This window comes from Anopheles gambiae, chromosome 3, assembly GCF_943734735.2.
Source record: "Anopheles gambiae chromosome 3, idAnoGambNW_F1_1, whole genome shotgun sequence".
NCBI classification, from domain to species: domain Eukaryota; kingdom Metazoa; phylum Arthropoda; class Insecta; order Diptera; family Culicidae; genus Anopheles; species Anopheles gambiae.
In genome coordinates, this window is record NC_064602.1 from 53,739,269 (window position 1) to 53,765,338 (window position 26,070).

The window sequence follows — 26,070 nt, forward strand, 5'->3', positions numbered from 1 at the left end:
TGGACCACCGTTCCTAAAAAAGACGAAGACGGACTGGCCATCGACGCCACCTCCAACGAAAACAGCCACAGAACTACGCGCACATTTTCTCCTACACAGCACAGATCCAGGAGAAGTAATAGATGCCAAACGATTCTCAAAGTGGTCATCTCTAGTACGACACGTAGCCTTTGTGTGTCGATTCATCCGGAATCTAAAAAGAAAGATAGAAAAAAGGCCGATGCAATTAGACACGCTATCCGGAGAGGAACTGGAAAAAGCAGAGCGACACTGTTTCAGACATGCACAACAAACCGAATTCCAAAAGGAACTGTCTCTCTTTAAAAACCAACACGCACAAGGTGGTAAACCCACAGTAGAGTTAAAGGAGAGTAGCATTTCAACGATGAATCCATTCATGGACGAACAGGGAATGCTTAGATCACGCAGCAGAATTCAGACCTGTGAATTCACAAACTATGATGCAGAAAATCCAATAATTCTCCCCAAGCGAAGTCCAATCACTAATCTCCTCCTACTACACTACCACGAACGATACAATCATCAATGCCATGAAACAGCACTAAACGAGATACGCCAGCGCTTCAGGATTCCCAAGCTAAAGGCACTGTATCGCAGGGTGCGCGCCCAATGCCAAGCATGCAAAAATCAAAACGCAAAACCCCTCGATCCTATGATGGCATCGCTACCCAAGGATCGACTCGCTGGATACACTCGTCCTTTCACTCATATGGGTATCGACTACTTCGGACCGATACTCGTAACGGTCGGCAGACGGGTCGAAAAACGTTGGGAGGTTCTAGCTACCTGCCTCACTACGCGAGCAATCCACGTAGAACTAGCGGCGTCACTTTCTACTGACTCATGTATAATGGCCATTCGAAACATCTGGGCCAGAAGAGGAACACCAGCCGCTATCTATAGCGATCGAGGCACGAATTTCCAAGGAGCCAGCAAGATCGTACTCGAGCATAAGGACAAACCAGACTATACGGGTATCGAACAAGGATTAACTACCCCAGGTATTACATGGATCTTCAATACACCATCCGCACCACACATGGGCGACGCATGGGAGCGGCTGATACAAAGCGTGAAAAAGAACCTTACAGTAGCTCTAAAAGAGAAGAGACCAAGTCATGAAGCCCTTGCAAACGCTCTTACCGAAATCGAAAATGTAGTGAATTCACGGCCGTTAACAGCAGTCCCACTGGATGACGACGAATCTCCGGTGCTGACACCAAACCACTTCCTGGTGGGCTCCAGCAATGGTATCAGATCATGGATCCCACTAGACGCCACACCGGGCGCTGTGAGAAGAAACTGGGTAGCGTTTCAGCAAATTACAGATATGTTCTGGAAAAGGTGGGTTCATGATTATCATCCACAGATTACCCAACGGCCGAAATGGAACCAACCCACCAAACCTTTGGAAATCGACGACATAGTCGTTATCGCCGACGAGCAACTCCCCCGCAACAGCTGGCCAAAGGGACGAATCATCGGGGTGCGAAAAGCAACAGACGGACAGGTGCGGTCAGTGAAAGTGCAAACAATGCACGGTATATTCGAACGCCCTTCGGTGAAAATAGCGGTGTTAGATGTGCGTAAACCTAAAGGAACCTCGGATAGCGGTTAGTGAATAAGCAATCTAATCGAACGCACCGCGACACAAAGCTGTTTTTACTTTCTGATTGTAAACAACGTGTACCACGTTTTGTGTACTGGGGGGGAGTGTTGTCAAAACAGCCTTGACATCCAGACAACCATCACAAGCCGCCCGACAAGACGGATGGAACCAAGCGCTAGACGGCCGCCTGCGACGGACCACAGAACCGAACGCTAGAGGGCCGCCACGACACGAATAAAAAAGACACGAAGGCAGTAGCGACAAAATAAGCGAAGGAAAGAGACACGGATTTTTTTTAATCGCACGACCAGTACCCTTAAATTAAATAAAGAAAAAACTAAGCCGGATTAAGGCAAATAAAGCGAGATCAACGCAGTTTTTCTATTCATTTAATTTTGAGTACTTCCATTAAAGAAGCCGAGTTGAAGCATTTTAAGCCGTTTTCTTTGCATATTTAAGTCGAGTAAGTCGCTTTTTCCACAGTGGTATTGAATAAAGTCTTGAAAGCCTGTATAGGCCGGCATGTCCTCGTAGGACGTTTACGCCAATTAAAAGAAGAAGAAGAACACGATGCAAAATTGATTTTATTTTTGCTAAGTTTTCAACTCAACTGTTCATCAATACTGTTGTGTGTCCGATGAGATTTTTGTCAAACGCAATAAATCTTAGAACACGAAATTCTACAACCTGTGAACTGCTTCCATTCATGAGGGCAGAGTACAGTTGATCGTAATGATTGTTCAACTTCCATCAAAAGACACAGGGACCGCCACCGGCGTACGGGAAAGTTCGCTGGTGGTCCCTGTAGACCGCCATAGGGATGAACGTGTTAATCTGTGTTCTACTTTCTGCAGAATTTTATTGTAGAAAAAATGATTTGACTGAATCAAACGCCGTAGCTCTATGATTAACAACATGCATTCTGCTTAACATTCATGGTTTTGCTTTGAGTGTTTAAATGTAAGTTGATAATCACTGGTTTTTGAGTTTCATAAATTATAGATGATGAGCCCTGCAGTACTTGGACGCTAATGTTTATACTAAGGAAACATGTTAATCTCATCAACGTAGGTGGATCGTAAAATTACAGGAATTATTTGTCTTAAATTGTATGATAGGAGTACCATAATATCAAAATCTACTGTTGTTTGTTTAAGTGTGTGGATTTCTGTTCAACACATCAAAGAAATACCCATATGACAATGGGGATTTATTTCTAGGGCAAACGGGGTGTGAGGTAGAGAGAAACAGGTTGCGACGAGGGAGAAGCAGGATATTTTTGGAGAGAGAGGAATGAAACCAAGGGGGAAACGAAGAGCCTCACATACGGAGAGCGAGAAATGTCAAAACAAACCGTTCGAAACACATTCAAAACAAACGAGGACGCTTCGCGAGCCGGTGTTTGTGAAATTTATATTTTGTTATTTTAAAGTGATTTAAAGTGTTTCAGAGAAGAAAATGGACCAGATAAAGCAGTTGAAGAAGAGTGGGCTGTTATGGAAGCGAGCACTGGCAAGGATGGGTGAAATGAAGAAGAAATCAACCCGGCTGAAAATCAACCCGGTCTGAGTACGTGTATGGAAGTGCAAGGTAAGCGATTTTCATCATCTTTTACGCACGTTAAACTCGGTATCAAGTTTATATTTAATAGTTGTTTTAAAAAGAAACCATATTTAGCTGTGTGTAACTCTGAGTATACGAAGTGCGTATACTTTTTGTGCATTTTGCTGCACGCTCTGGGCCGGTGACCGTGCGAGTTTTTGCAAAACATTTCTGACCGTTTTTAAGTTTTGCGTCAGACCGCAAACTCAAAAGTGTTTTGCTGAACGCACAAATCACAAATGCACTAATTTATGTACGCTTTTATGGACGTATTTAGTAATAAAGTCTTTTAGTTTCAGGTCCGGAAGCTGTGGTTGATGGCGTTGCTGAGGAGTGCCTGATGGATTTCCCGTTGTCGGAGGAGGAGGATGTATTCATTTTATCCGATGATGAAGATGAGGATGAAATAATCGAATACATCGAGAACGAAAGCGAAGAGGATGATAAAGATGAAAAAGATCATCTACTGAATGAGAAAAATAATAGTCCAGCTCAACATCTGATAGCCAAGCGGTTGAGAGTTTGGGCTTTATCTCAAAAGCTACCTAATTTAGTATTGAATGATCTTCTTCGCTTGGTTCGCGAAACAACGGATATTCCTCTTCCTCTAGATTCTAGAACGCTTCTTAAGACACCGGTTGCTGTGGGCAAGGAAATACACGCGGTAGCTGGCGGTGAAATGTGGTATCATGGCATTGCGAAATGTATGCAAAGTTGTTTCCGGTAAGACAGATTGTGCTTAGCTTGATAACATGTACCATGTAATGGTATAACTAATGCATAGGTAACATCTACTGTGTTTCATTTTAGGAAGCTGACTCCTTCGGTCAACGAAATATTAATAAACATATTCGTAGATGGGCTACCGTTATTTAACAGCGGGCCAAAACAGCTATGGCCCATATTGGTGAAGCTTGTAAACGTCCCAGAAGCTCCCATATTGGTGGTTGGCGTGTTTTGTGGCTTATCCAAACCGGAAAATGTCGAGGACTACTTGCGCCCACTCGTTGATGAATTGAATCGCCTACACGATGACGGAATTGTTATCAACAACAAAAAAATAAAAATCACCCTTAAAGCTTTCCTGGCAGATTTTCCAGCACGAGCATTTATCAAAGGTAAGCAATGTAGAATAATACAGAGCTGAATAAGTTAACAATATTTATGTGTCTTTTTTCCAGGTGTAACATACTTCAACGGCGCTTGCGGTTGCATAAAGTGCAAAATCGTAGGAAAATTTGACAAGAGCGCACGGAAGATGATATTTGAAGGCGTTGCTGAGGAGAGGATCGACGATGATTTTCGCGATGGAAACTACCCAATAGGACACCAGAAGCACCATACTCCGTTATTAGACTTAAAAGAATTTAATATAGTAGTTTAGATGTCAATTGCAGACGATTTACACTTGTTTCATCTAGGGGCATTGAAGAAATTGCTTAAGGGTTATAAAGGAGGTTATAAAGGGTTTTCAGCATGGTCAGCAGCAGAGCAGGAAGAGATAAACAAGATTTTAGCTAGAATAGAATTGCCAGCAGAGATACATCGAGGTGTTAGGTCTTTAAAATATGTGGATTATTGGAAGGGGACCGAATTCCGGTCTTTTTTAAATCATATAAGTATCCCTTTGTTCTTAGGAAGAATCCACGATTCAGCGTATGATCATTTTAAACTTATTTATGTAGCTCATACTTTCCTTTCGCATTCTTTCTTCAAACAATATTGGACATACGCTGGTCAATTATTAGAAAAATTTGTTTTAGACTACAGCTCAATATACACCAAATATAATTTAACTAGTAATGTCCATAACCTTTTACACGTCACAAAAGACGTTCAAAATTTAGGTCCCCTTCCAGAAATTTCAACATATGATTGTGAAAATACGCTGCAGTTTATGAAAAGGCTAGCTAGACCAGGACCGAGAATATTAAATCAAATAGTTTGCAGGCTTGCTGAGCTTAGGGAAACACAAGTAGCAGTTAGAAAGGAGGAAAAACAGTATCCCATTTTCAAATGCAGAGGAGAGGAAGTAATTTTATTCGTTAAGGAAGGTTTAATGCTAAGGAAAGGTAATAGGAATGGATGGTTTTTGACGAAGGATAGGGAGATCATCAGGTATAGTGCAGCATTAGAAGAATCTGGAAAGGTTTACATAATAGGACATTTGTTAAAGAAGAAGAAAGTCAGCTTTAGTACTCCGTGTAGTTCAGATATCATATTTAATTACGAAGGTGAAATAGCAGATTTATCAAAAGAATTAGGTAGGGTTCCTAAAGATAGTGTGATGTGTTAGCTTGTAGCAATTTCATTAGATGAAGGGATAGGGTATCATTTCAGTCCATTACTACATACTTTAGCTGAATAGGTTAGATAGGGTTTCAATAATATAGATTAAGACGTTTTAATTGTTCCATGCAAGGCAGCAATGCTTCGACAATTTTCCTTTTTTTTTCTTTTTCAGCTGGCTAGCAAAAGCTTTGACGCTTTTATGCATCTTTGAACTCCTATCCCAACCTCCACGTGGTGCTAGCTGGATTATATTTATTGCAAAATTTGTTACATTAATTCTGCAATTTTTATAAACAAATAGGGAAGGGGGCTTTTAAAACTGGTAATATAAAGGACTAATAAACGATGATTACAACATGTCAATTATATACATACTAGCAGTTCGGTTATTTCATTAAACTTATTGCAACTAGATTTTAACAATTGAAAGAAAGGGGTTTTCTATAATTGGAGCTAGATGGAACCTGGCAGTTGGGTGATTTTCATTAATAAAATATGCGCCAATTGGTATGAAAGATCATGGTTTCATTAGAACGAAGTAAACGTTTGTTGTAAAAGTTCATTTGTTATTCAATTATATAGCTCTTATTACTTACATAACTAGTTAACAAACCATCACATCTTTTAAGCAATTCATCTTTGTCATCCTTTAACAATAAAACAAAATCACAGCAATTCTTCGGTTTTTCGTTTTTTTTGCTTCGCTTGCAGTCAACGCATTCCCTAGTTTCTTCATAAGAAACTTTTTTACTAATGTATCCGTAGCCTCAAGATAATCGTTACCTCCTACAACTCTCAATAAGTGAAGTACGTATATAAATCGATTGAAATCTATCTTACGTGCACCTACACTACTTTTCTCCGACCAACTACAAGTGGACAAAAATTTGCGATCGAACATTACTTCTAAAACTAAGTTGAGTCTACCTTCTATATCTTTAGCACTTGTAACATAAAATATAAGTTTTTGTGCAGTGTTTAACATAAAGATGCTATCAGATTTTAACCTTTCGTTAAAATTAATCAATCCTGCTTCATCAAAAAAAATTTTAATTGACACTTTTCTGGCTGTGGCATTTTTGTGATACATTGTATCGTAAATTAAATCTACCTTCATGGACATTTCTATCATAATCTCCGTCAAAGCTTCCACGGAAAAGGGAGTAGTAGATGAAGGCATATTCGTTTTAGGTGTTTCTATTTGTACAGATGGAAGTACGGGAAGACGGGATTTCGACAAATCACTGGTATTAGAAATCGATCCAGAAGATTGAGGCAAATTCAAAGGTTCCACAATTGGTCGGTAGACTGTGGGAAGGACCGGAAGGGGCTTATGGGGTGCCTTAAAACTAGAGGAAGCAGATGAGTTTGTTTGCCTAGTAGGAAGACGGGTTTTCGATGAAGCACCAGCGTCGAGCAAATTGTCTAACGGACGGGGTACACATGCATTTTGTACTAAAGGGCTGGTTTCGCTGATTACAAGCACAGGAAGTCGGGATGTAGTTAGTGTGCCAGATCTGGAACAGGAGGAGGAAAGCGATTTTGATGGCATTATTTTATCACTTCTCGAAATGACATTGGATGATACAACTGGCACATGATGTGGTTCGATGGTTTTAGAATCCATATCTAAAAGAAACGAAAAACATGTAACATTATTTTGTTCACTGATAGCGTAGGAAGATGTGTGCCACCCAGTAGCCGACAACAGTGACCACGGGAACAGCGCAACACCGGTAAGGTTAATACTTCTAATTTCTACTTACAGTCTTCTCTGTCTTTTCTCCAAATACAGCATTCAAGCAAGCAAAATCACAGATGGGATGCGAGAAGATCCGCCTACAAATCACAGCACTCTCAAAAGTAAATTAAGGTGTTATATTAAGACACCACTTTTCGAGAAACGGTATTTTATTGTACTTGTTACCGCTCTCACGTTACAACAGAAGAGAAGAGCGATACCCACCACGTGCACACTTATATATCCTGTTGTGAGTGCCCCGCTTGGGCACTCCCTAGCTAATGAGTGTTTTATACTTAACGAAAACTACTTACAGTGCTACCTAAATTATGTCGACACAACACGCCTTACTTTGTTTTTTTTTTGTTTTTTTTTTTTTTTTTTTTTTTTTTAATAAGTGCCATTCTTTTACCCTATTTTTATGTACTACATCGGTTTTTCCATTATCCTCAATTATTACATTTTCTCCTGTATCTTCTAATACTGTAAACGGACCGCTGTACGGTGTTTCCAATTTCTTTACATTTTCTCCTCGAATTAATATCTGGTTGCCTGGTTGGAATGTTTTATGTTTTGTTTTTTCGTCGTAATATTCTTTGCTTTTAATCTTATTTTGTATTAGACGATTCCTTACTTCCTCATGCGCTATGTTCAATTTAAGCCTTAAAATAGTTGCGTAATTCTCAAGGTCGTATTGCACTCTGTTAACTTTTTCTTTTATTACGTTAGATGGTATATTTGCTGGCCGTCCATACATAAGGTAGAACGGGGTATAACCTGTAGCAGTGTGTACTGTATTGTTATAGGCAAACTCGTAGAAGTTTGTCCATTTATGCCAATCTAACGCTTTTCTATCACTGTGTATTCTTAGAAAATTCCCTAATTGTTTGTGCGAGTTTTCAAGAGCTCTTACTGTCTCATGATGGTACGCAGTGGATTGCAGTTTTTCTATTTGTAATAGTTTACATATCTCGTTAAACAGTGTTGAAAGGAATTCTGTGCCTCTATCCGTACAAATTGTTTCGGGTACTCCGTACTTAAGGATAACCTGTTCTACGAATACTTTTGCGACTGTTTCAGTTCTTTTGTTTTGTATTGGCGTGGCTGTTACAAACTTGGTTAAATCACACTGTGTTGTTAAAATATATTCAAAGCCATGTGAATTTACTAATGGACCTACTAGGTCAATGAATATCTTTTCCATACTTGTTTTTGCGGTATTTGTTATTTTTAGTGGTATTTTTGGTGGCTTATTTGATTTATATAATTGGCATTGTTTGCATTTGGCTATCATTTCTTTTACATCTTTATCAATCCCTGGCCACGTATACCCTTGCTTGATCGTATTGACAGTCCGATGGAATCCTGCGTGCCCTGCCGTTGGTAAGGTATGAAAATCGTTCATTATTACCAGCTTTTTCGCTTTTTCACAATCCTTTACTACTTCAACCTTTTCGTTGAGTACGATGATTTCTGGCATTCCCTTCTCATTCAGGGTTTTTAATTGTTTCATAAATTGTTTAGTAATTTCATCATTTGATTCTATCACCAAATATGTTTTATGTTTCAGTGCTTTCACATGGGCTTTAATCCTAACTATCATACCCCGTAGGTGAACGATAGTGTAAGATTTTGGTAAAATAATGTTATCTTTTGAAATAACAAGATTTTTTGCATCGTTACAAAACTGCAGCTTAATATAATTGGCTTTAGATACTGCTGAATTATTATTGTTTTGGCATGTATCGTTGCTGACAGCTTTCGACCTTGTTGTGATTAGTATTTCTTCCTGTGCACTCATGGTTTTTAGATCAGATAATGGTAATCTTGATAAGGTGTCGGCTATTACATTTTCAGTCCCTTTCTTATAGCAAATAGTAAAGTTATACTCTTTCAACGCTAGCCTAAATTCGGTTAAACGGCTTGAGGGGTTGTTCATAGTAAAAAGATAGACTAGAGGTCTATGATCAGTAAAAATGTTGAAATGCCTTCCATAAAGATATGGACGATAATGGTTAACGGACCATACTATAGCCAACAATTCTTTTTCTATGGTTGAATAATTAAGCTCGGCTTTGTTAAGGGCTTTACTGGCAAACGAAATGGGTTTCCCGTTTTGGTTACTTAGTACTGCACCTACTGCACTGTTAGAGGCATCGGTATGTAGAACAAAAGTATTGTTTTCACTGAAATCAGGGAAGTCTAAGACCGGAGGATTAACAAAATTTTCTTTAAGTGTGTCGAACGCGGTTTGACAAGCGGGAGTCCAATCAAATGGAATTCCTTTTCTTGTTAGCCGGTTTAATGGCATGCAAATAGCGGCAAAATTCTTTATGTGCTTTCTATAATAATTTGCGAAGGCTACAAAACGTTTCACTTCATCGGAGGATTTAGGGGGTTGCCAATCGTTGATGCATTTCAATTTCTGTGGATCGGGTTTTATCCCTTCTGCGGAAATATAATGTCCCAGATATATTAATTCCTTCTTCAAAAAATGACATTTTTTGGGTTTAATTTGAGGTTCACTTGCCGTAATCGCTCAAAGACATCCAATAAATTTTTATTATGTTCCTGCATGTTTTTTCCAAATTCGACGATGTCGTCCAAGTAAATGAGACATTGTTCTGCGTTTAAGCCTGACATTGCCACTGTCATCATTCTCGAGAAAGTAGAAGGACTTATTTTTAGTCCCATTGGCAATCTTGTCATCTGATACTGACCAGTTGGGGTAGTAAAGGCGGTAATTGGTCGATCTTCTTTTCTTAATTTGCATTGATAGTACCCTTGAGATAAATCTAGATGTGAAAAATATTTAGATCCTGATAAGGTATCTATGACTTCATCAATATTCGGTAAAGGGAATTTATCATCTTGCAATACATTGTTTACTTTGCGATAATCGATTACAAGCCTCCATTTCCTTTTATCAGCATTAGCCTTTTTGGGAACCAATAAAATTGGACTGTTCCATTCTGACTGTGTGGCTTCAATTGTTTTATTTTTTAACATTTTACGGATTTGGTTATCAACTTCTTCTTTTTGTGCATACGGTAACCTGTATGGTTTTGAATATATAGGCATAGTATTATTTTTTATTTTTAAAGACGCTTCATAAACTGTAGTGGTACTTAGTTTATCATTTTGCAAACAGAATATGTCATTATATTTGAGACAAATCTTGGCAATAACTTCCTTTTCATCTTCGTGTAGATGTGATAAATCAAGTTCCTTCAACATTTGATTAGCATGATCAATATTATGTTGCGGAGTTTTAATTTCCAAGATGTTGAAATCTGAAGCGGGTGTAATAGTTGGTTGTAGTTTGGTTATTGTTACTGACTTATTTTGAAAATTTGCTATGCGTATTGGTAATTTACCATTTTTTGGATTCGCTATTGTGTTAGCTATGTACACATTTGGTTGAATTTTTTCATTAAGCACTGCACAAGTATCAGTGTGTGTAGTATCGATAAAGGTAACAAATTCTGTTCTGGGTGGGATTATAAAACATGTTTGTTTATGGTTGGCATTACAAGTCAAACTCATATTTTCAAAATTTATATTAGCTTTATGTTTTCTCAAAAAGTTAGCTCCTATTAATCCTACAATGTGGCATGGAAGTGTATCTACGACATGAAATATGATTGGAAAATTTTGCGTGTTAGCATAAATGCTTGTTTCAATGCACCCTAAAGATTTAGTAGTTCCGTTGATACCGTGAATACTTATTGTATAAGTTTTATCTATGACGGCTTGCTTCGGAACATAGTTTGAATTTAATATGCAACATGTAGCTCCGGTATCAATCACTAGATCGCGATTAATTCCGAATAAACAAAACTTGGCCTTAACGCCCGTATCAAATTGTAATTTAACGAAATAAATTAATTATTTCATCATGCTCTTCATTTGAGTTTGGAACTGCATCGTGAAAATCTTCCAAATCGTTAGCATTTCCCAAATGCACTCTATTGTTGTTATTGCTTCGCTCAGTTGATGTTGCGCTTGGCATTCGCTGTTGAAAGTGGCTGTTCGAATAATTTCTGCTCCTATATCCACGTTGATTGTTATTTGTAATATTTCGTGGCTGGTTTTCATAACCTTGATTACTAGAATACCGCTGGTATGGTCTACCTCTATATGCTGGGTTATACGATTGCCTAGGGTAGTATGAGTTTTGGGGGCGTCTCGCATAGCGTTGCGATGGACGCGGGGTTTGATACCAAAGAGCTGTTGATCGCTCTGCAATCGGTTCACATTCTAAAGCATCTGATATGGCTTTGCAAAGTGTAAGCGGATTGCGTGCTTGCAAGAAAAATCTTGTGTTAGCGTCATTCAAACCTTGCGTAAAGGCGCGTACTATAATTGGATTAACAATGCTATGTGCGGCAAATTCCGTAGAAAAAGTTCCTACAGCTACATGAGCTGCGGATAATTTAGCTGCCATTTTTTCTAACTCCTTCCCAAATTCGGAAATAGTTTTTGAGCCTTGTTTCAGCGCGGTTAATTCTTTTTCTACAGCTAGCGGCGTTAAGTGCACGCTGAATCGTGTACGAAGAAGACTGAAAGCTTCTTTTACATTGCATGCTGTGTCTATGACTCCATGAGCAGTACCAATCAATGTGGTTTTCCTGAATTTAACGATGTCCACTTCAGGCACTTTTTCAGCATAATCTAAAAGTAGTTCAACACTTTCAATATATGGATTTAATAGCGTATTGGTACCATCGAAAGGTTTGACCAGTTTTAGTGCTAAACTAATATCCAACTTGGCTGCCATTGTGCAAGGTTCACTGCAGGTTACTTTTGTAATGGTTTCGTTTATAATGGTTTTATTTGCAGGGATACCAGTAGTTTTATTTGTATTGGTTTTAATCGCAGGGGTACTATTAGTTTTATTCCTAGTAGTTCTAGTTACAGGGGTGCTAGTAGCTGGTAATGATTTTTTTTCATTTAGCGGGAAAATTAAATTTAACAATATGCGTAAGAGTATGAACTAGTAGCAGGTATACAGGAACTTAAAAAATGTAATAGTTATTCAGACACCATTTGGAAAGAAAATATTATTAATAAGATAACAGGTAAATCACTTTATCTGACACTTTACATGAATGCACTTTATATGATAAGGAAAAAAAAATTGTATTATTATTGTTATTATATATATATATATTATATTTAATTTAATTATTTTTAATTATATATAAATATACACATATATATATATATATATATATATATATATATATATATATATATATATATATATATATATATATATATTTTTTTTTTTTTATTTATTTATTTTTTTTACGCACTGTTAACACTTATATCGCATGGTGAAAAAAAAAACATATGATGAAAAATATTTCAATTTATTATTACTATTATTATTATTATTATGTTTTTTTTTTAGAATTGTGAAAACCCAAAAAACTGATAAGAACTCATCACGTTCGAACGATTTAATTAAGCCCGATTATATGAGATTATCACGAAGGATCACGAGGCTCCAACTTACTATCAAAAACAACCAATGCAAAGGGTTAACGTGGATAGGAATGCTGTAACTGCACTAACACTTTGACTTTTTTTTCACTTTACCTAACACTTCTTCCTCTTTTTTTTTCAAACAAGATTTATGATTTAATACGATTAAAATATTTTGAAATAAATAATGCACAGTTTAAAAAAAATAAATAGCAAAACTAAATAAAACATCCTATCTAGCTTAAGTTACAAAATCACAATTATATTTTTTTTTGTGGCACTTACTTGTGGGGGTATCACGTACCTTTTATTGCGTATAGTTATGCGTCTGCAGCTGGCTCGAAGTGGTTCATCAGCGCGATGGCGGCGCTAGACGTGCTGGTGTGGCTCTCTCGTTCAACGCGCTGGCGCAGCTTGCTCTCGATGTAACGCGTTCTGTTGCTCGGCGCGATGATGCTCTCGGATGCTGGATTTCTTCTTCGCTCGGTGCAAGGATGTTCTCGGATGTTGTATTTTCGTTATTAGCACGCTTTTGGAGCACGGTGCCTTGATGTCACTTTTTTTTTCGATCGTTGCGATGGCGAAGTTCGATGCCCTGACGTCCCGTGTTCCGTTGGTTAGTGCGATGGCGGTCGGCACGCTGCTGTAGCTGTATTTAGTTACAGGTGCTGCTCGTTGTGCTGATTTGGTTTGTCGGTCAGCGCAGATAATTCTCTTCTGATTTGGTGATTTTTTCTGGCGTTACCCAATGGTAATGGTGATGCTCGGTTTTGGGTGTCGTATGTCGTCACGCAATATGAAGGTGAGGCTTGTACGCTTGTATTGCACGTATTGCTCTGTGCATTAATATAGCTATTTTACGTAGCTTTTTCGTTTCGTGTAGCAATGCGTGATTATTTGGTAGAGTCGACCAAATTTGCAACTATTATTCAATGCACTTTTTTATATTGTATAGCACGGTACGAAGCACACTTTGAGTTAGCAAAATCGCCATGTTATATTAAGACACCACTTTTCGAGAAACGGTATTTTATTGTACTTGTTACCGCTTTCACGTTACAACAGAAGAGAAGAGCGATACCCACCACGTGCACACTTATATATCCTGTTGTGAGTGCCCCGCTTGGGCACTCCCTAGCTAATGAGTGTTTTATACTTAACGAAAACTACTTACAGTGCTACCTAAATTATGTCGACACAACAAAGGGGGCCTTTCCGTTGTAAGTTCGTAGGCTGAAATTGCAGCCTGTCAGCTGTTTGCATTATATAGCAGTTTTCGAGCAGCTATCTAAGTAAGTATAATATACAGGTGATAAGCCCACCCAAGGTGTATGAATTTAGAAGGCTGATTTTTATCGCTTCTGCTTCTGAATGAAGATTGTAAGAGTGTTTTGAGTATTCGTCAAGCCTCCAGAAAGCTTATTTGAACAAAAGTTATCACCCATCCTGTCATAAAATGATATTCAAAATTGGTTATAAAAAAATGCTATGAGACCACCTGGACTACATACACTTTGATTCTATATTGCATTACTTGATCTCTTTAATGCAACTTGGGATAAATGTAAACAAACCCGTGTTTTCGAGTAGGTTCTCGAATCTAATTCTAGCTTTTAGGCTAAAATTTTATAGACTGAAAATCGCAGGCTAGTTTTTTGTGTGGTTTTGTATGGATTGTTTACATGATTTCAGCCTCCAACTGTCAAACTCCATACAAAAAACTAACTAGAATCGTGAAGGCCCCCAAAGATGGCAAGCCAGCCAAGCCGGGTGCGCACAGTAACACACACACATATCCACATTGACAAAGCGCGTACATAAAAGCGCGGCTTTTTTTATGCAATCTTCGAATCGAAAATGACATTCGAAAACAATTTCGAATGTGTGAAACTATACAATCCTTGGTAAAAACGTACCTTGGTTTATGTTCACCTTGATGCATTCAAAATGACAGCAAACCTCTTGTTTTGCTGAAATCAAGAGGTTTTGAGGTGAATTTGTGGTGAAAATTGTTATATGGGAAAACATTTAATGAGTTTGATATTGAATGAGTGTAAAACCGTTTTTAAACGACAGCGTTGTAATTATGTTTATTACACAATGTTGCTAAAATTAACACCTTATAAAAGCCAATGTGAATTAATCACTTTTTTCTATGATATTTTGCATGAATTTTGCAAGGGCGATGTCGAACATGCATTTGTAAAAATCATCATCATTATCAATTGTTTGCCATAATCAACTTCATTTCCAGTCATAGGCAGATACATGATTATGTTCAAGCATTTGAATATAGTTGTTAATCGACTTGCGATTCGGTTTTCCCCTTGCTAAGGAATCACACACATCATTGGCTGATTTCGGAAAGTAAAGTAGAGGATTCTATGGTTGTTAAGTTTGAATTTCTTGCCGGAGCACTTCCGTACGTTCTTAATTTAAACTCTCATGCACAGCTACGCGACTGCGATGGATGTTCTTCTGTTTTTCTTTGTACATATTTTTGTTTTTTGTTTTTTTGTAGTGCCTGTTGCGCCTGTCCATCTTCTCTTCTACCCTGTTGCATTCGGCTTCTACAACTGGACGTTTAGTTACCTGCACTTGCTTGGTCCATTCATCTACTTGAAACGGGATACAGCATACGCCCATCGTTTCGTTTTGAGGTGCGAGATGAGCCACCAAAAGCTATAGGAAAAAGAAAAACGGTCGGTTAATTTATTTGCTAACAGCTGCAAATAATATCGATGTGCGATAAAATACCCACCATACTGTATGGATCGTCATTTATGTTCATCTTCATACTGTATGGATCTCCATATGTGTTGCCTTTTGATGTCCTTGAAGCTATTAGATTGGATCACGCTGGTCAAGGATTCATACACACATGAAAAAGGTACATTGTTTATGGTTAGTACTACAAACATCTGTACAAAAACTCATTCAATTTACCAAACTGGTCGCGTTTCAACTTGATTAGACGATAGCACCATTTTCGAAAATCTACATGCCTTTTCTTTCCGCAAGCTCGATTCACCTCAACACAAGTTTGATCAACACCCAAGCAATTCAATTGATAAACAAAACTTGGCCCAGCATCATACGGACGTCACACGAGGCGTAAACTCAAAAAGTTTACGCTTGATTTGTATGGGAGAGCGTAAACTTCCTGTCAAAAGATTTCAGGGTTGTATGGCTGAAATTCAGTTTACGCCAAAGTTTACGCTTCGTGTGACGTCCGTATCAGTTAAAACAATTTCAACGGCTTTAAAAAAATATTCCACAAAAAAAAAATACAATTCCATCAACCAGATCAAATCCGTACGGTTGAAAGAAACTGCTAGATCAAAACAGCCGGTCAGCAAAAGTGCCCGAGTACGGTGCACGTGTACGAAGAAGTGCAACCAATGAAAAACACACCATCATCGTAACACCGTCTCCGAACGGCATCACCATAACACCGTCACCGTAACGGCGTCGCCTTTACACCGTTACTGTAACGGCGTCACCCCGTTGCCATGGTAGCGTTACGCGCTAAGGAAAATTTATATATAAGAGATTAATAAATTTCAATATACTTTCCATTTCTTCAGGTAACCTCAGAAACATGGAGCGTGCTTTGACAAAATGATGAATGACGTCATATCAACATGAAAATGACGTCATATGACGTCAATGACGGGAATAAATATCTAACCTCAAAAAAGTGGGGATAAAAAAAGAGAAAGAAACATTGCGAGAATTTTTTTTCATCGTACATAGTCTTCATATGTGTGCGTGTGACGATTTCCGCTCCTCGCCAAAGTTAGTTTTTCAGCTAAAAATCCAAAGGCAACTTTGATAGGGTATGGTAGGTTGGGGTCACTCTCATGTTAATGGTAAAGATAGAATCGTATGCATTCGGCTCTGCATTCGGGCGTGGGCAGGCCAGTGGGCGCCGTTTGTATGCAGACTTTGAGTCCCTTCGTCCATGGAACCTCTATCGTTCATGGAGGCCCAAGATGAGACTACTGTACACATCATACATGAACTTTATATCCACGGGGCCTGCCGCGGCCACTCAATCCGCTTACCTTTAAATCCGCTATTGCGGAGAGGGCGAAGAAAGTTTAAATTAAGGTGGCCAGATGATAAGGCCAGGATAATGGACTGGCGAGGGCGAGGGACCGTGAGCGGGTTCGGATACTCCGGCACGGAATAATTGTACCGCGTTGTTTCAAAATATTTTTGCACGGATCCAACGTTCTCGGTGGCTGGAGTTGATGGGCGCACATGGTACATGGCACAGGACAAGGGTCAGCGAAGGCGACTAATTCAGTGTAATGAATTTGGCGATAGTTACGGTCGCCATGTGATGAACGTACAGCTGTACCTCAAGTACCGTCGCGGTAGGTCAATTTTTACTGACATGAGCCGAGGTAGAATAACACTTTATTCGAAGCGGACTTTTCAACACTTGATCGTCCAGGCGATCATAGAAACCTTTAGGAGGTTTCCCTTACTGGAAACGTTGGTGTTTAGAAGCCTTACCTTGGGCAGGGGGACATAACTAAACTCTTGAAATAAGTTGGAATGCGAAGTATTAGGAAGCGTAACGTCCTATCTTGGCAGTCCGAACGAATCTGACTTGCCACGGTCGGAATTGGTTTTATGTATACTCAATGGGTTTCATACATTTGGTTTTGGAATGTGTTTTTGTCCTAATTAAAGGTTATTGATATGAGGTACAATTCATACATTGTATTGGAGTGAGGTGTCTGTCAATTTGTGCCTATGCTGCGCTTTTAGTGTTTTTACAAAGGTTCTGGAAAGTTTTAACTGTTCTAGACAAAGAACGAGTGCGTTCGTCGATATTTGCCTACACTGCGCTTTTAGCAATAAGTTGCTATGCGTTCTCTGTTTGTCCACTTTGCCGCAGTAACGCTTGAATTGCTTATGTTGCGCGTTTCGGTTGTTTTCGATAAATGGGCCTGATCGCGAACGATAGTCGATAAGCTTTCTGGTGACTGGTGACAAGTGTAGTTGTGTTACTGTTTAGCTCCTTGTGTTTTCCTGTAAAACGTGTGATATAAAGAGCTGAGCGCTCAAAAAAAATTTCACAAGTGCTGTTAAATGTTTGTAAACTCTTTCGGTGTCACTGTTGATATTGTGTACGTTGTTTATTGTGCAAAATTACGGGTGGATTGTGCGGTCAACAGCGTTGTACGTTGAGACAACGATCGATCCTTCCCGGTGTAGATATTTGTTTGTGTTTGTGTCCGACCAAATTAGTACCGTAGTTTGTGTTGTGTGTGTGACACCGAAGAGTGTGTGTTTATTTTTGCTTGAAGACGCCTGCGTAGATATCAATGTAAGTATAAATAGTTGATAATAGTTTCGCCCGTGATTTGTTTTTCGGCATGGAGTGTTTGAAATGCTCCGCCGTGATCGTAAACGGCGATGACCCGATCGTTTGTGCCGGGAGTTGTGGGTTTAGTTTTCACCGTCGGTGTATTACACCCACACTCAATAAGCCTGCGGTAAAACTTTTAAGTGAGAACCGCAATGTTGTATATATTTGTGACATCTGTTTGAATCAAAAAGCGGGCTTGGTTGATATGGAGATTGATGCAGCTAAATCGAATGATTTGCTTGCACAAACATTGAGGGATTTGGAAGCCAATGTGAGCGTGTGGATATCTAACGCTTTAGAGAGAGGAATCGAGACTCTCAAAACTGAGCTTTGCGCGCAAGTGGAGCGTAAGTTGGAGACAACATTGCGTGAAACGTTAAGTGCTATAGAAGCCTCAAAAATGTCTAAGGTGGCCTTGCGTGCAACTTCTGACACTATGAAAACCAGCGAAACAGTGCAAGAAATAAATTTAGAATCATGGGCGACGGTCACTAAAAAAAGGAAGAGGACAAATAATGTTCAGTAATGTTCAAACAGTAATGGACAGTAATGTTCAAACTATTATTAATAGATTTGACGAGGGAAACAATAAAGTTACTCCCAAAATTAGGAAAAATGACGATATGAAGGAGTCCATGGGAAAAAATAAAAACAAAAATAAGAATAAAACACTGGTTATTGTTCCTAGGATGGTTCAGTCTTGCGATACGACAAGAGCTGATCTACGCGCGAAATTGGATCCGAGGCGACAGCAAATATCGGAATTCCGTAATGGCAGGGACGGTCAAGTTTATGTTCAATGTTCTGCTCAGGCGAATTTAGATAATGTTAGAAATGAAGTAGAAGGCATTTTAGGAGACGGGTATTTGACTTTCTTGCCAATGGCACGAGTAAAAATTATTGGAATGAGTGAAAAATATTCTGAGTCCGACTTAGTAGATCTTTTGAAATCTCAAAATGAGTTAATTCCCTAGAAACAGGTGAAAGTAATTGGAATGTTTGAGAGTAAGATCTACAAGTACCAGAAACACAACGCGGTATTGGAAATCGACAATGAGACTGATAAATGTTTGGAAAAAATCGATAAAATCAATATTGGTTTTGATCGTTGTAAAATTTCTAGGAACATACATGTTATGCGTTGTTTTAAATGTGGTCAGTTTAACCATAAGAGTACTGAATGCCAAAATAAGGAAGCTTGATCAAAGTGCAGTGGTGAGCACCGAACGTCGGATTGCACCTCGTCCATCCTAAAGTGTGTGAATTGTGTTTTGGCTAACACATCTAGGAACCAGAAACTACAGGTACAACATGCGGCCAATAGCTATGAATGCCCGCTGTTTAAAAAACAGGTAGAGAGACGAATGCAACTTTCTCAATAGCAGGGAGGGGTGGAATTAGGGCGGTTCAGAGAGATTTTATATTTCAAAGTTGCCGGTCTATGCTATGTTTCGTGAGACAGTAGAAAAAGTTCAACACTTGTTGATCTTGATCTCTGAAACCCACGTAACCGAGGAGGAGGCATTCGAGCAATTTTATTTAAAAGGATATAAGGTAGTGTCGTGTTTATCTCATTCACGTCACACAGGAGGTGTTGCAGCTTATGCCAGAAGTGACGTTGTCCTTAAAGTGATTTTTATTTATTTATTTATTGAAGATAATTGCGTGGCGCGCGCAGGGGCCTTTGCAATATTAAAATAAAGTAATACTTAAAATAACCTTACTTGCTATATATTTGAAAACAGACATGAACATTTAAACGTGGCAACTGTAATGTTGAAGTCAAAAAAGCAGTAGAACTTATTGAAAGCTTTACACATTGAAATAATTGGATCATGAGCTCCTCTGGAAGTACGGGCCCGGTCTATTTTGATCAGAAAATTTCGAGGACGTAGCGCGTGGTCAGGGGCGTACAAATTTATTTTAAGAAGAAGCTCGGGAGCATCAATTTCGCCTTTTATTAATTTTGCTACAAAAACTGCTTGTGCTACCTCCCTACGTCTCTCTAAGGACTGCAATCCTAGAAGAAGCCGTCTAGTTTGATAGGTTAGAGGCTGGTCCATGTTCCACCGTAAGGTTCTTATAGCTATTTTTGTGAATTTTTTCTGAATTCGCTCAATTCGTGTGGACCAGTTGTTAGTGTGCGGAGACCATGTTACAACATTAAATTCAAGTACGGACCGGACTAACGCGACAAACAGTTGTTTTAAACAGAAAGGGTCATTAAAATCAGATGTCAGACGATGAATAAAACCAAGCTGCCGATATGCTTTGTCGATGACGTACGAATATTGTTGACGGAAGGAGAGTGCTGAGTCAAGAATAGTGCCGAGGTCCTTAGTTTCTATGTTACGTGGGATTATACACGAGTCAAGATTATAGTCTCGCTTGATAGGGTCTTTTTTACGAGTAAAACTAATCACGCAACACTTATTGACACACAAGGATAGCGAGTTCGCAGAGCACCAATTGCTAAATACGTCTAGGCTGTGCTGGAGAGTCGAGCTGTCCGAATCATTTCTAATGGTCGCATAAATCTTGATATCGTCCGCATACATAAGCAAACATTGATTTGGGAGCGCAAATACAACATCATTAATAAATAGGATAAACAATACTGGGCCAATGTTACTTCCCTGTGGGACACCGGACGAACTAACGAACACGTTGGACAAGCACTTATTGATTTTAACACAGTATGATCTTTGGTTTAAATATGATTTTAACCATATGACTAGATTATTATGAAAGCCAAGCCGGCTCAGTTTCGCAAGGAGTATGTCATGGTTAATCCGATCAAATGCTGACATGAAATCAGTATAAATTGCATCAATCTGTGACTTGCCGTCCATTGCCGTAAGGCATTCAGACACGAATTGAACGAGATTGGTCGACACCGATCGTTTGGGAACAAATCCGTGCTGGCTTGGACTGATATAATTCAAGCCACCCCTAACTAACGCTTCCTGGACAAGAATTTCGAGTATTTTTGCTGATGCACATAGGGAAGTTACGCCACGATAATTAGATATAACATGTCTCGGACCTTTTTTATGAACGGGTGTCATCCACGAAGACTTCCACATAGTAGGATATGTAGAACTGTGCAGAGAAAGCTTAAACAGATGAACCAGTGGCTCTGAAAGATAAGTTGAGCACTTCTGTAAGACTATTGCTGGGATCCCGTCCGGACCCGGGATAAATGAGGGTTTAATTTGTTTGATTGCATTTTCTACCGATTCATTTGTGATGACAATATCATTTATAGACATATCTAGAACATCCGCGGGTGTGTGCTGCAGGGCAGTTGCAATATTAATTGGTGACGAAGATTGAAGGTCGAAAACTGAACTAAATTTTTTGGCAAAGAGCTGACTGATTTCAAGTTCACTTGTGGCTTTCTCGGTGTCTAGTGACATTACTGACGGGATTTTTGCATTTTTCCTCTTACGGTTAACGAAAGAAAATATTTTAGTCGGATCGTTGGATATACTTCGTTGAAGTTTGTTGATATAGATTCTATACAGATGCCTGTTGAATCTTCTATAGTTGCCACTAACAGTGTTAAACAATAGTCTGTCGGAGTGAAGATTAGACTTTATGAGACAATGTAAAGCTCTATTTTTCGCAGATTTACGTCTTTTTAACTCTCTATTGCCCCACGGGGGACCGGAAGCTGCACGCTCTTGTAAAGTAGGGCAGCATTTTTGAAGGACTAGACCAACCTTAATTTGAAAGGAGTCGATTGCCGAATCGATTGATAAGGTGGGATTGCTATCATAATTAAGGAATGACCAGTCAGTATTGGCAAAAGCGTCAATCATTTTTGGGAAATCAGCTTTTCTAAAATCGAGATGTCTCAAGCTGTTCGATCCAGTGGCTTCCGTAGCAGTCTGGGTTGTTGATGGAAGTGTAATATTGACCAGCAAGCTCGGATGATATCGGTCTTCCTCAGTTAAACAATCTATGGAACGGAAAATTCTCATACCATTCTCAATTATACGCGGGCTTACGAATATAAGATCAAGTAAAGACCCATGATTGTTTACATTATTATTGACCTGAGATAGTCCCACAAAGCTGAGAGTATCAAGCAGTTGGGAGCAGGCTGGGGATACACGGGATCTCTGAATGTTGACATGTAGAGAACCGTGAGTGTCACATAGCCAAGAAAGGCCTGGTTGATTGAAGTCTCCCAACCCGAGGATCGTGTCTTGTGGATATTTCTCAGAAATTTCCATAAGTGATGAACAGTAAGCGGCAACATATTCGGTATTATTACTAAGAATCGGTGGAACGTAAACGGTACCGATTATTACGAATGAAGTGCCAACACGCATGCGGATCCAGATACTTTCGGTTGATGAGGTCGCAACAGTGATTACTGAGGGACGATGCATGGTTTTAGCCGCAATCAGTACCCCTCCCCCTCGGGTTTTCTGGCTATTTGAGGAGTTACGGTCCATTCGGAAAACATCATATCGGTCATCGAAGAGTGCAGACGAGGCAATGTCATCCTTGAGCCAGGTTTCTGTGATCGCGATGATATCAAAAGAACAGCTTGAAGATGCACTGAAGAAACTCGAGAGTTTTGTCCGTAGACCTCGGGTGTTTTGGTAATACACGGAAAGTTCAGATATGCAAGAATAATTTTGTCGAAAAATAGTGGAGGCAAACCCTGCTGGGTTGACATTAGCGCCACGTATTTGTGTGAGTGTTGGATCGGCATCATTTTGATCGTTCTGCTCATAATTTGTTACGGATTCGTGATCATTTGGGTGAATTTGGGTAAGAACATGAGCGCATTCATTCGTTGATGGAGGAGTAATATTCAGGTGAGAGCAATCACTTTTAATGAAAGGTGAGCCGGATTCCGTGTTCTTGAGTTCAAGTGCCGTCCTCGTTTGATAAATATGCGTGTGTGTGTGCGTGACGTTAGAGATTAGTGCAGGATTCGGTGGAGCAGAATGTGCACGCACACAAGCACTACTTAGTTCGTTTGCGGTGTGGGTGAGGCTCGTGGAGTGTGTGCCGACAGGATTGTTCGGTTCGGCGATTGCGGTGATCGCGTATTTTGTGTCGCAGAAAAGGTTGTAAGGGATGAAAGTCCCGTAGGTGGGTGTAGGCGAAAATTTGCAGTTGGTTGTTGCAATCGGTAATCAACAAATTCACGCACCGATAGACCAATTGGCCAGGTGTCCGGGGAGAGTGCACATTCTCTTATAGAAGCAGGCACTAACACTTTGAATGACAGGAATGAGAGTGTTGCTGTGTTTGTGCCCCGGCGTACAAGGCAATATGCTGTGACGTCTTCGATGGATAAAGCTTGCTTGACCATTTGAACAATTTGGTCAGTGGTGGTATCCGGAGAAAGTCGGGAAATGTACAAAGCACATTTCTGCACCGAAGATTGAGCAGGAACTATTTTGATCGCGAATGATGCGGTGTCTTTTTTTGTGCCAGTGATTGTGGGTGGTGGGCGAATCTTACGGTTGGGTTCATCGATAGGCTGTGTAGTTTTGAATTGGCAATTATTGTTTAGGTTGTTGATGGAAGTAGCACGAAATGTAAACATTGAACGGTTGTCGTTGATGACATCAGAAAACAATCGTTTCGATGGATTTGTGCGGCGTATTTTTGCGGGTGGGTGACTACTTCGTGGCGTATTATGATCGATTTTAAACAAATCATTGGAAGGCAATTGGTTTCTCGGTGTAGCGGTTTCTTGGGGTATGACGGTAGGCAATTATAGCATATTGTATCACTCACCTAGTGCGAGTGATTCGAGGTTCGTAGATATTTTGGAAGAATGGTTAGACAGGTTTTTGGATCTTAGTAAGTTGAACATTATCGTCGGTGACTTTAATAATGACTGGTTAAATGTTGAAAAATCTGCGAAACTGAAAAGTTTAATGGATTCAGTCAACATGTACCAAAAAGTCAATGAATTCACACGAATTGCTAGGCAGAGCAGGACATTGATTGATCAGGTTTACAGTAGTATTGACTTAATCAAAGTCACTACTGATCCATTATTGAAAATATCGGATCACGAAACACTTGTTTTGAACATAAACGATGAACGTCGTAAAACGATTCAACGGAAAGTTAAATGCTGGAATAGGTATTCGAAACATGCTCTTTGCAATAATGTGTCACAAGGCTTGCAGTGTGGTGCATCTGATTTTGATTAGGCTGCTGACTTGTTATGGAACACATTGAAACATGCAATGAGCACCTTGGTGGAAGAAAAGACAATTGTTTCTAGAGAAACTAGTAGGTGGTATACTTTGGATCTCGCACGTGCTAAACGGAAAAGAGACAAAGTGTACACAAAATTTATTAGAACGAATAGAGATAATGATTGGTCTGAGTATACTACACTCAGAAATTTATACAGTAGAAATCTTAAAAACTCACGCAAAAATTACTATAGCAGTGAGATAAATAAGCACAAGAGAGATAGCAGAGAATTGTGGAAAGTGCTAAAAAGCATGTTAAGGCCAGATGAAGCACATGTTCATATTGTTAAATTTGACGGTTTGATCGAATCTGAAGACTCCATCATCTGTAACAGGTTTATCTCGTTTTTTGTCAACAGTGTTTTGGATATAAATCAAAACATTGATGATGTTAATGAGCCTTATTATTTGTCGCATAGAGAATCTCCACGAAACCATTTCAGATTCCAAAAAATAACTCTTAGTCAGCTAAAGATTATTTGTTTCAACCTGAGAAAAACCACAGGTATAGGGAACGTGAGTTCAACAACCATACAGGATTGCTTTCATGTGATAGGAGATGAACTTTTGATAGTGATAAACGAATCTCTAGAGAGTGGAATTTCCCAAAAACATGGAAGGAATCATTGATAATACCTATTCCTAAGGTGAGCGGAGCTGCCAATGTGGAGGATTTTCGTCCTATCAACATGTTGCATGTGTTCGAAAAGGTGCTGGAGACAGTAGTTAAGGAGCAATTGGTTCAGTTTCTGAATGGAAGCGAGCTGTTGATCCGAGAGCAATCAGGATATCGGCAAGGACACTCTTGTGAGACTGCTCTGAATCTTGTACTGGCGAGGTGGAGGGTGTTGATGGATCGGAGAGAATCGATAGTTGCTGTTTTCTTGGATCTAAAACGGGCATTTGAAACAATATCTAGGCCATTATTGCTTTGTACCTTAAGGCGTTTTGGTATTGTGGGGAGGGAGCTCAGTTGGTTCGAAAGTTATTTAAAAGAAAGAACTCAGAGAACTTTATATGGTAACTCTGTATCAGAGCCTATAGAAAACACCCTTGGTGTTCCACAAGGTAGTGTTATTGGACCAATTTTGTTTATCATGTATATCAATGACATGAAACAGGTTTTGAAGGCTTGTGAGATCAATCTTTTTGCTGACGATACTGTTCTGTTTATCTCGCACAAAGATATCAAGCAAGCAGAGTCTCTGATTAATATCGATTTAAATGCTTTGGATGGATGGCTGAAGCACAAAAAGCTGGCATTAAACATTAACAAGACTTGTTACATGGTGATGTCTGCGGGTGTATTGGACGAACCTCCATCTATTGTGATAAATTCGGAACGAATCGAAAGAGTTAGACAGGCTAAATACTTAGGGGTAATCCTAGATGACAGGTTAAAGTTCCTCGCTCACATTGACTGGGTCATCGCTAAAGTGGCTAAGAAGTGTGGAGTAATAAGTAGATTGGCGAAGGATCTCGACTTCTTTGGGAAAGTTCACCTCTACAAATCATTGGTATCGCCGCACTTTGAATTTTGCTCGTCCATTCTATTTCTTGGCAATAAGGGGCCAATTAAAAGGCTTCAAAGGTTGCAAAATCGCATCATGAGGTTAGTACTAGGGTGCGGTCGACGTACGCCGACCACTGTTATGCTAGATATTCTTCAATGGATGTCGGTAGAGCA

At 39.4% G+C, this 26,070-nt stretch overlaps 2 protein-coding genes across 2 annotated transcripts; one reads left to right on the plus strand and one right to left on the minus strand.

Moving 5' to 3' along the window:
- The first annotated feature begins 1,354 nt into the window (after nucleotides 1-1,354).
- LOC133393260 (uncharacterized) lies at nucleotides 1,355-5,915 on the plus strand. The gene is made up of 4 exons (XM_061657292.1): nucleotides 1,355-3,220; nucleotides 3,526-3,955; nucleotides 4,043-4,350; nucleotides 4,414-5,915. The coding sequence occupies exons 1-4, from the start codon at nucleotides 3,208-3,210 to the stop codon at nucleotides 4,614-4,616; spliced, it is 954 nt and encodes a 317-aa protein (XP_061513276.1). The 5' UTR covers nucleotides 1,355-3,207; the 3' UTR covers nucleotides 4,617-5,915.
- A 154-nt stretch (nucleotides 5,916-6,069) lies between these two features.
- LOC133393259 (uncharacterized) lies at nucleotides 6,070-7,607 on the minus strand. Its single transcript, XM_061657291.1, has 2 exons — nucleotides 7,291-7,607; nucleotides 6,070-7,153 (listed from the first exon to the last, which is right to left on the minus strand). The coding sequence occupies exon 2, from the start codon at nucleotides 7,149-7,151 to the stop codon at nucleotides 6,174-6,176; it is 978 nt and encodes a 325-aa protein (XP_061513275.1). The 5' UTR covers nucleotides 7,152-7,153; nucleotides 7,291-7,607; the 3' UTR covers nucleotides 6,070-6,173.
- Nucleotides 7,608-26,070: the final 18,463 nt, after the last annotated feature.

What these genes read in the sequence shown, in the direction of transcription:
- LOC133393260 (XM_061657292.1), top strand. An exon ending in TGTATGCAAAGTTGTTTCCG is followed by an intron (nt 3,956 to 4,042) that starts GTAAGACAGATT and finishes GTTTCATTTTAG; the next exon opens with GAAGCTGACTCCTTCGGTCA. An exon ending in AGCACGAGCATTTATCAAAG is followed by an intron (nt 4,351 to 4,413) that starts GTAAGCAATGTA and finishes TCTTTTTTCCAG; the next exon opens with GTGTAACATACTTCAACGGC.
- LOC133393259 (XM_061657291.1), bottom strand. Translation starts at nt 7,151, where the DNA reads ATGGATTCTAAAACCATCGAACCACATCATGTGCCAGTTGTATCATCC.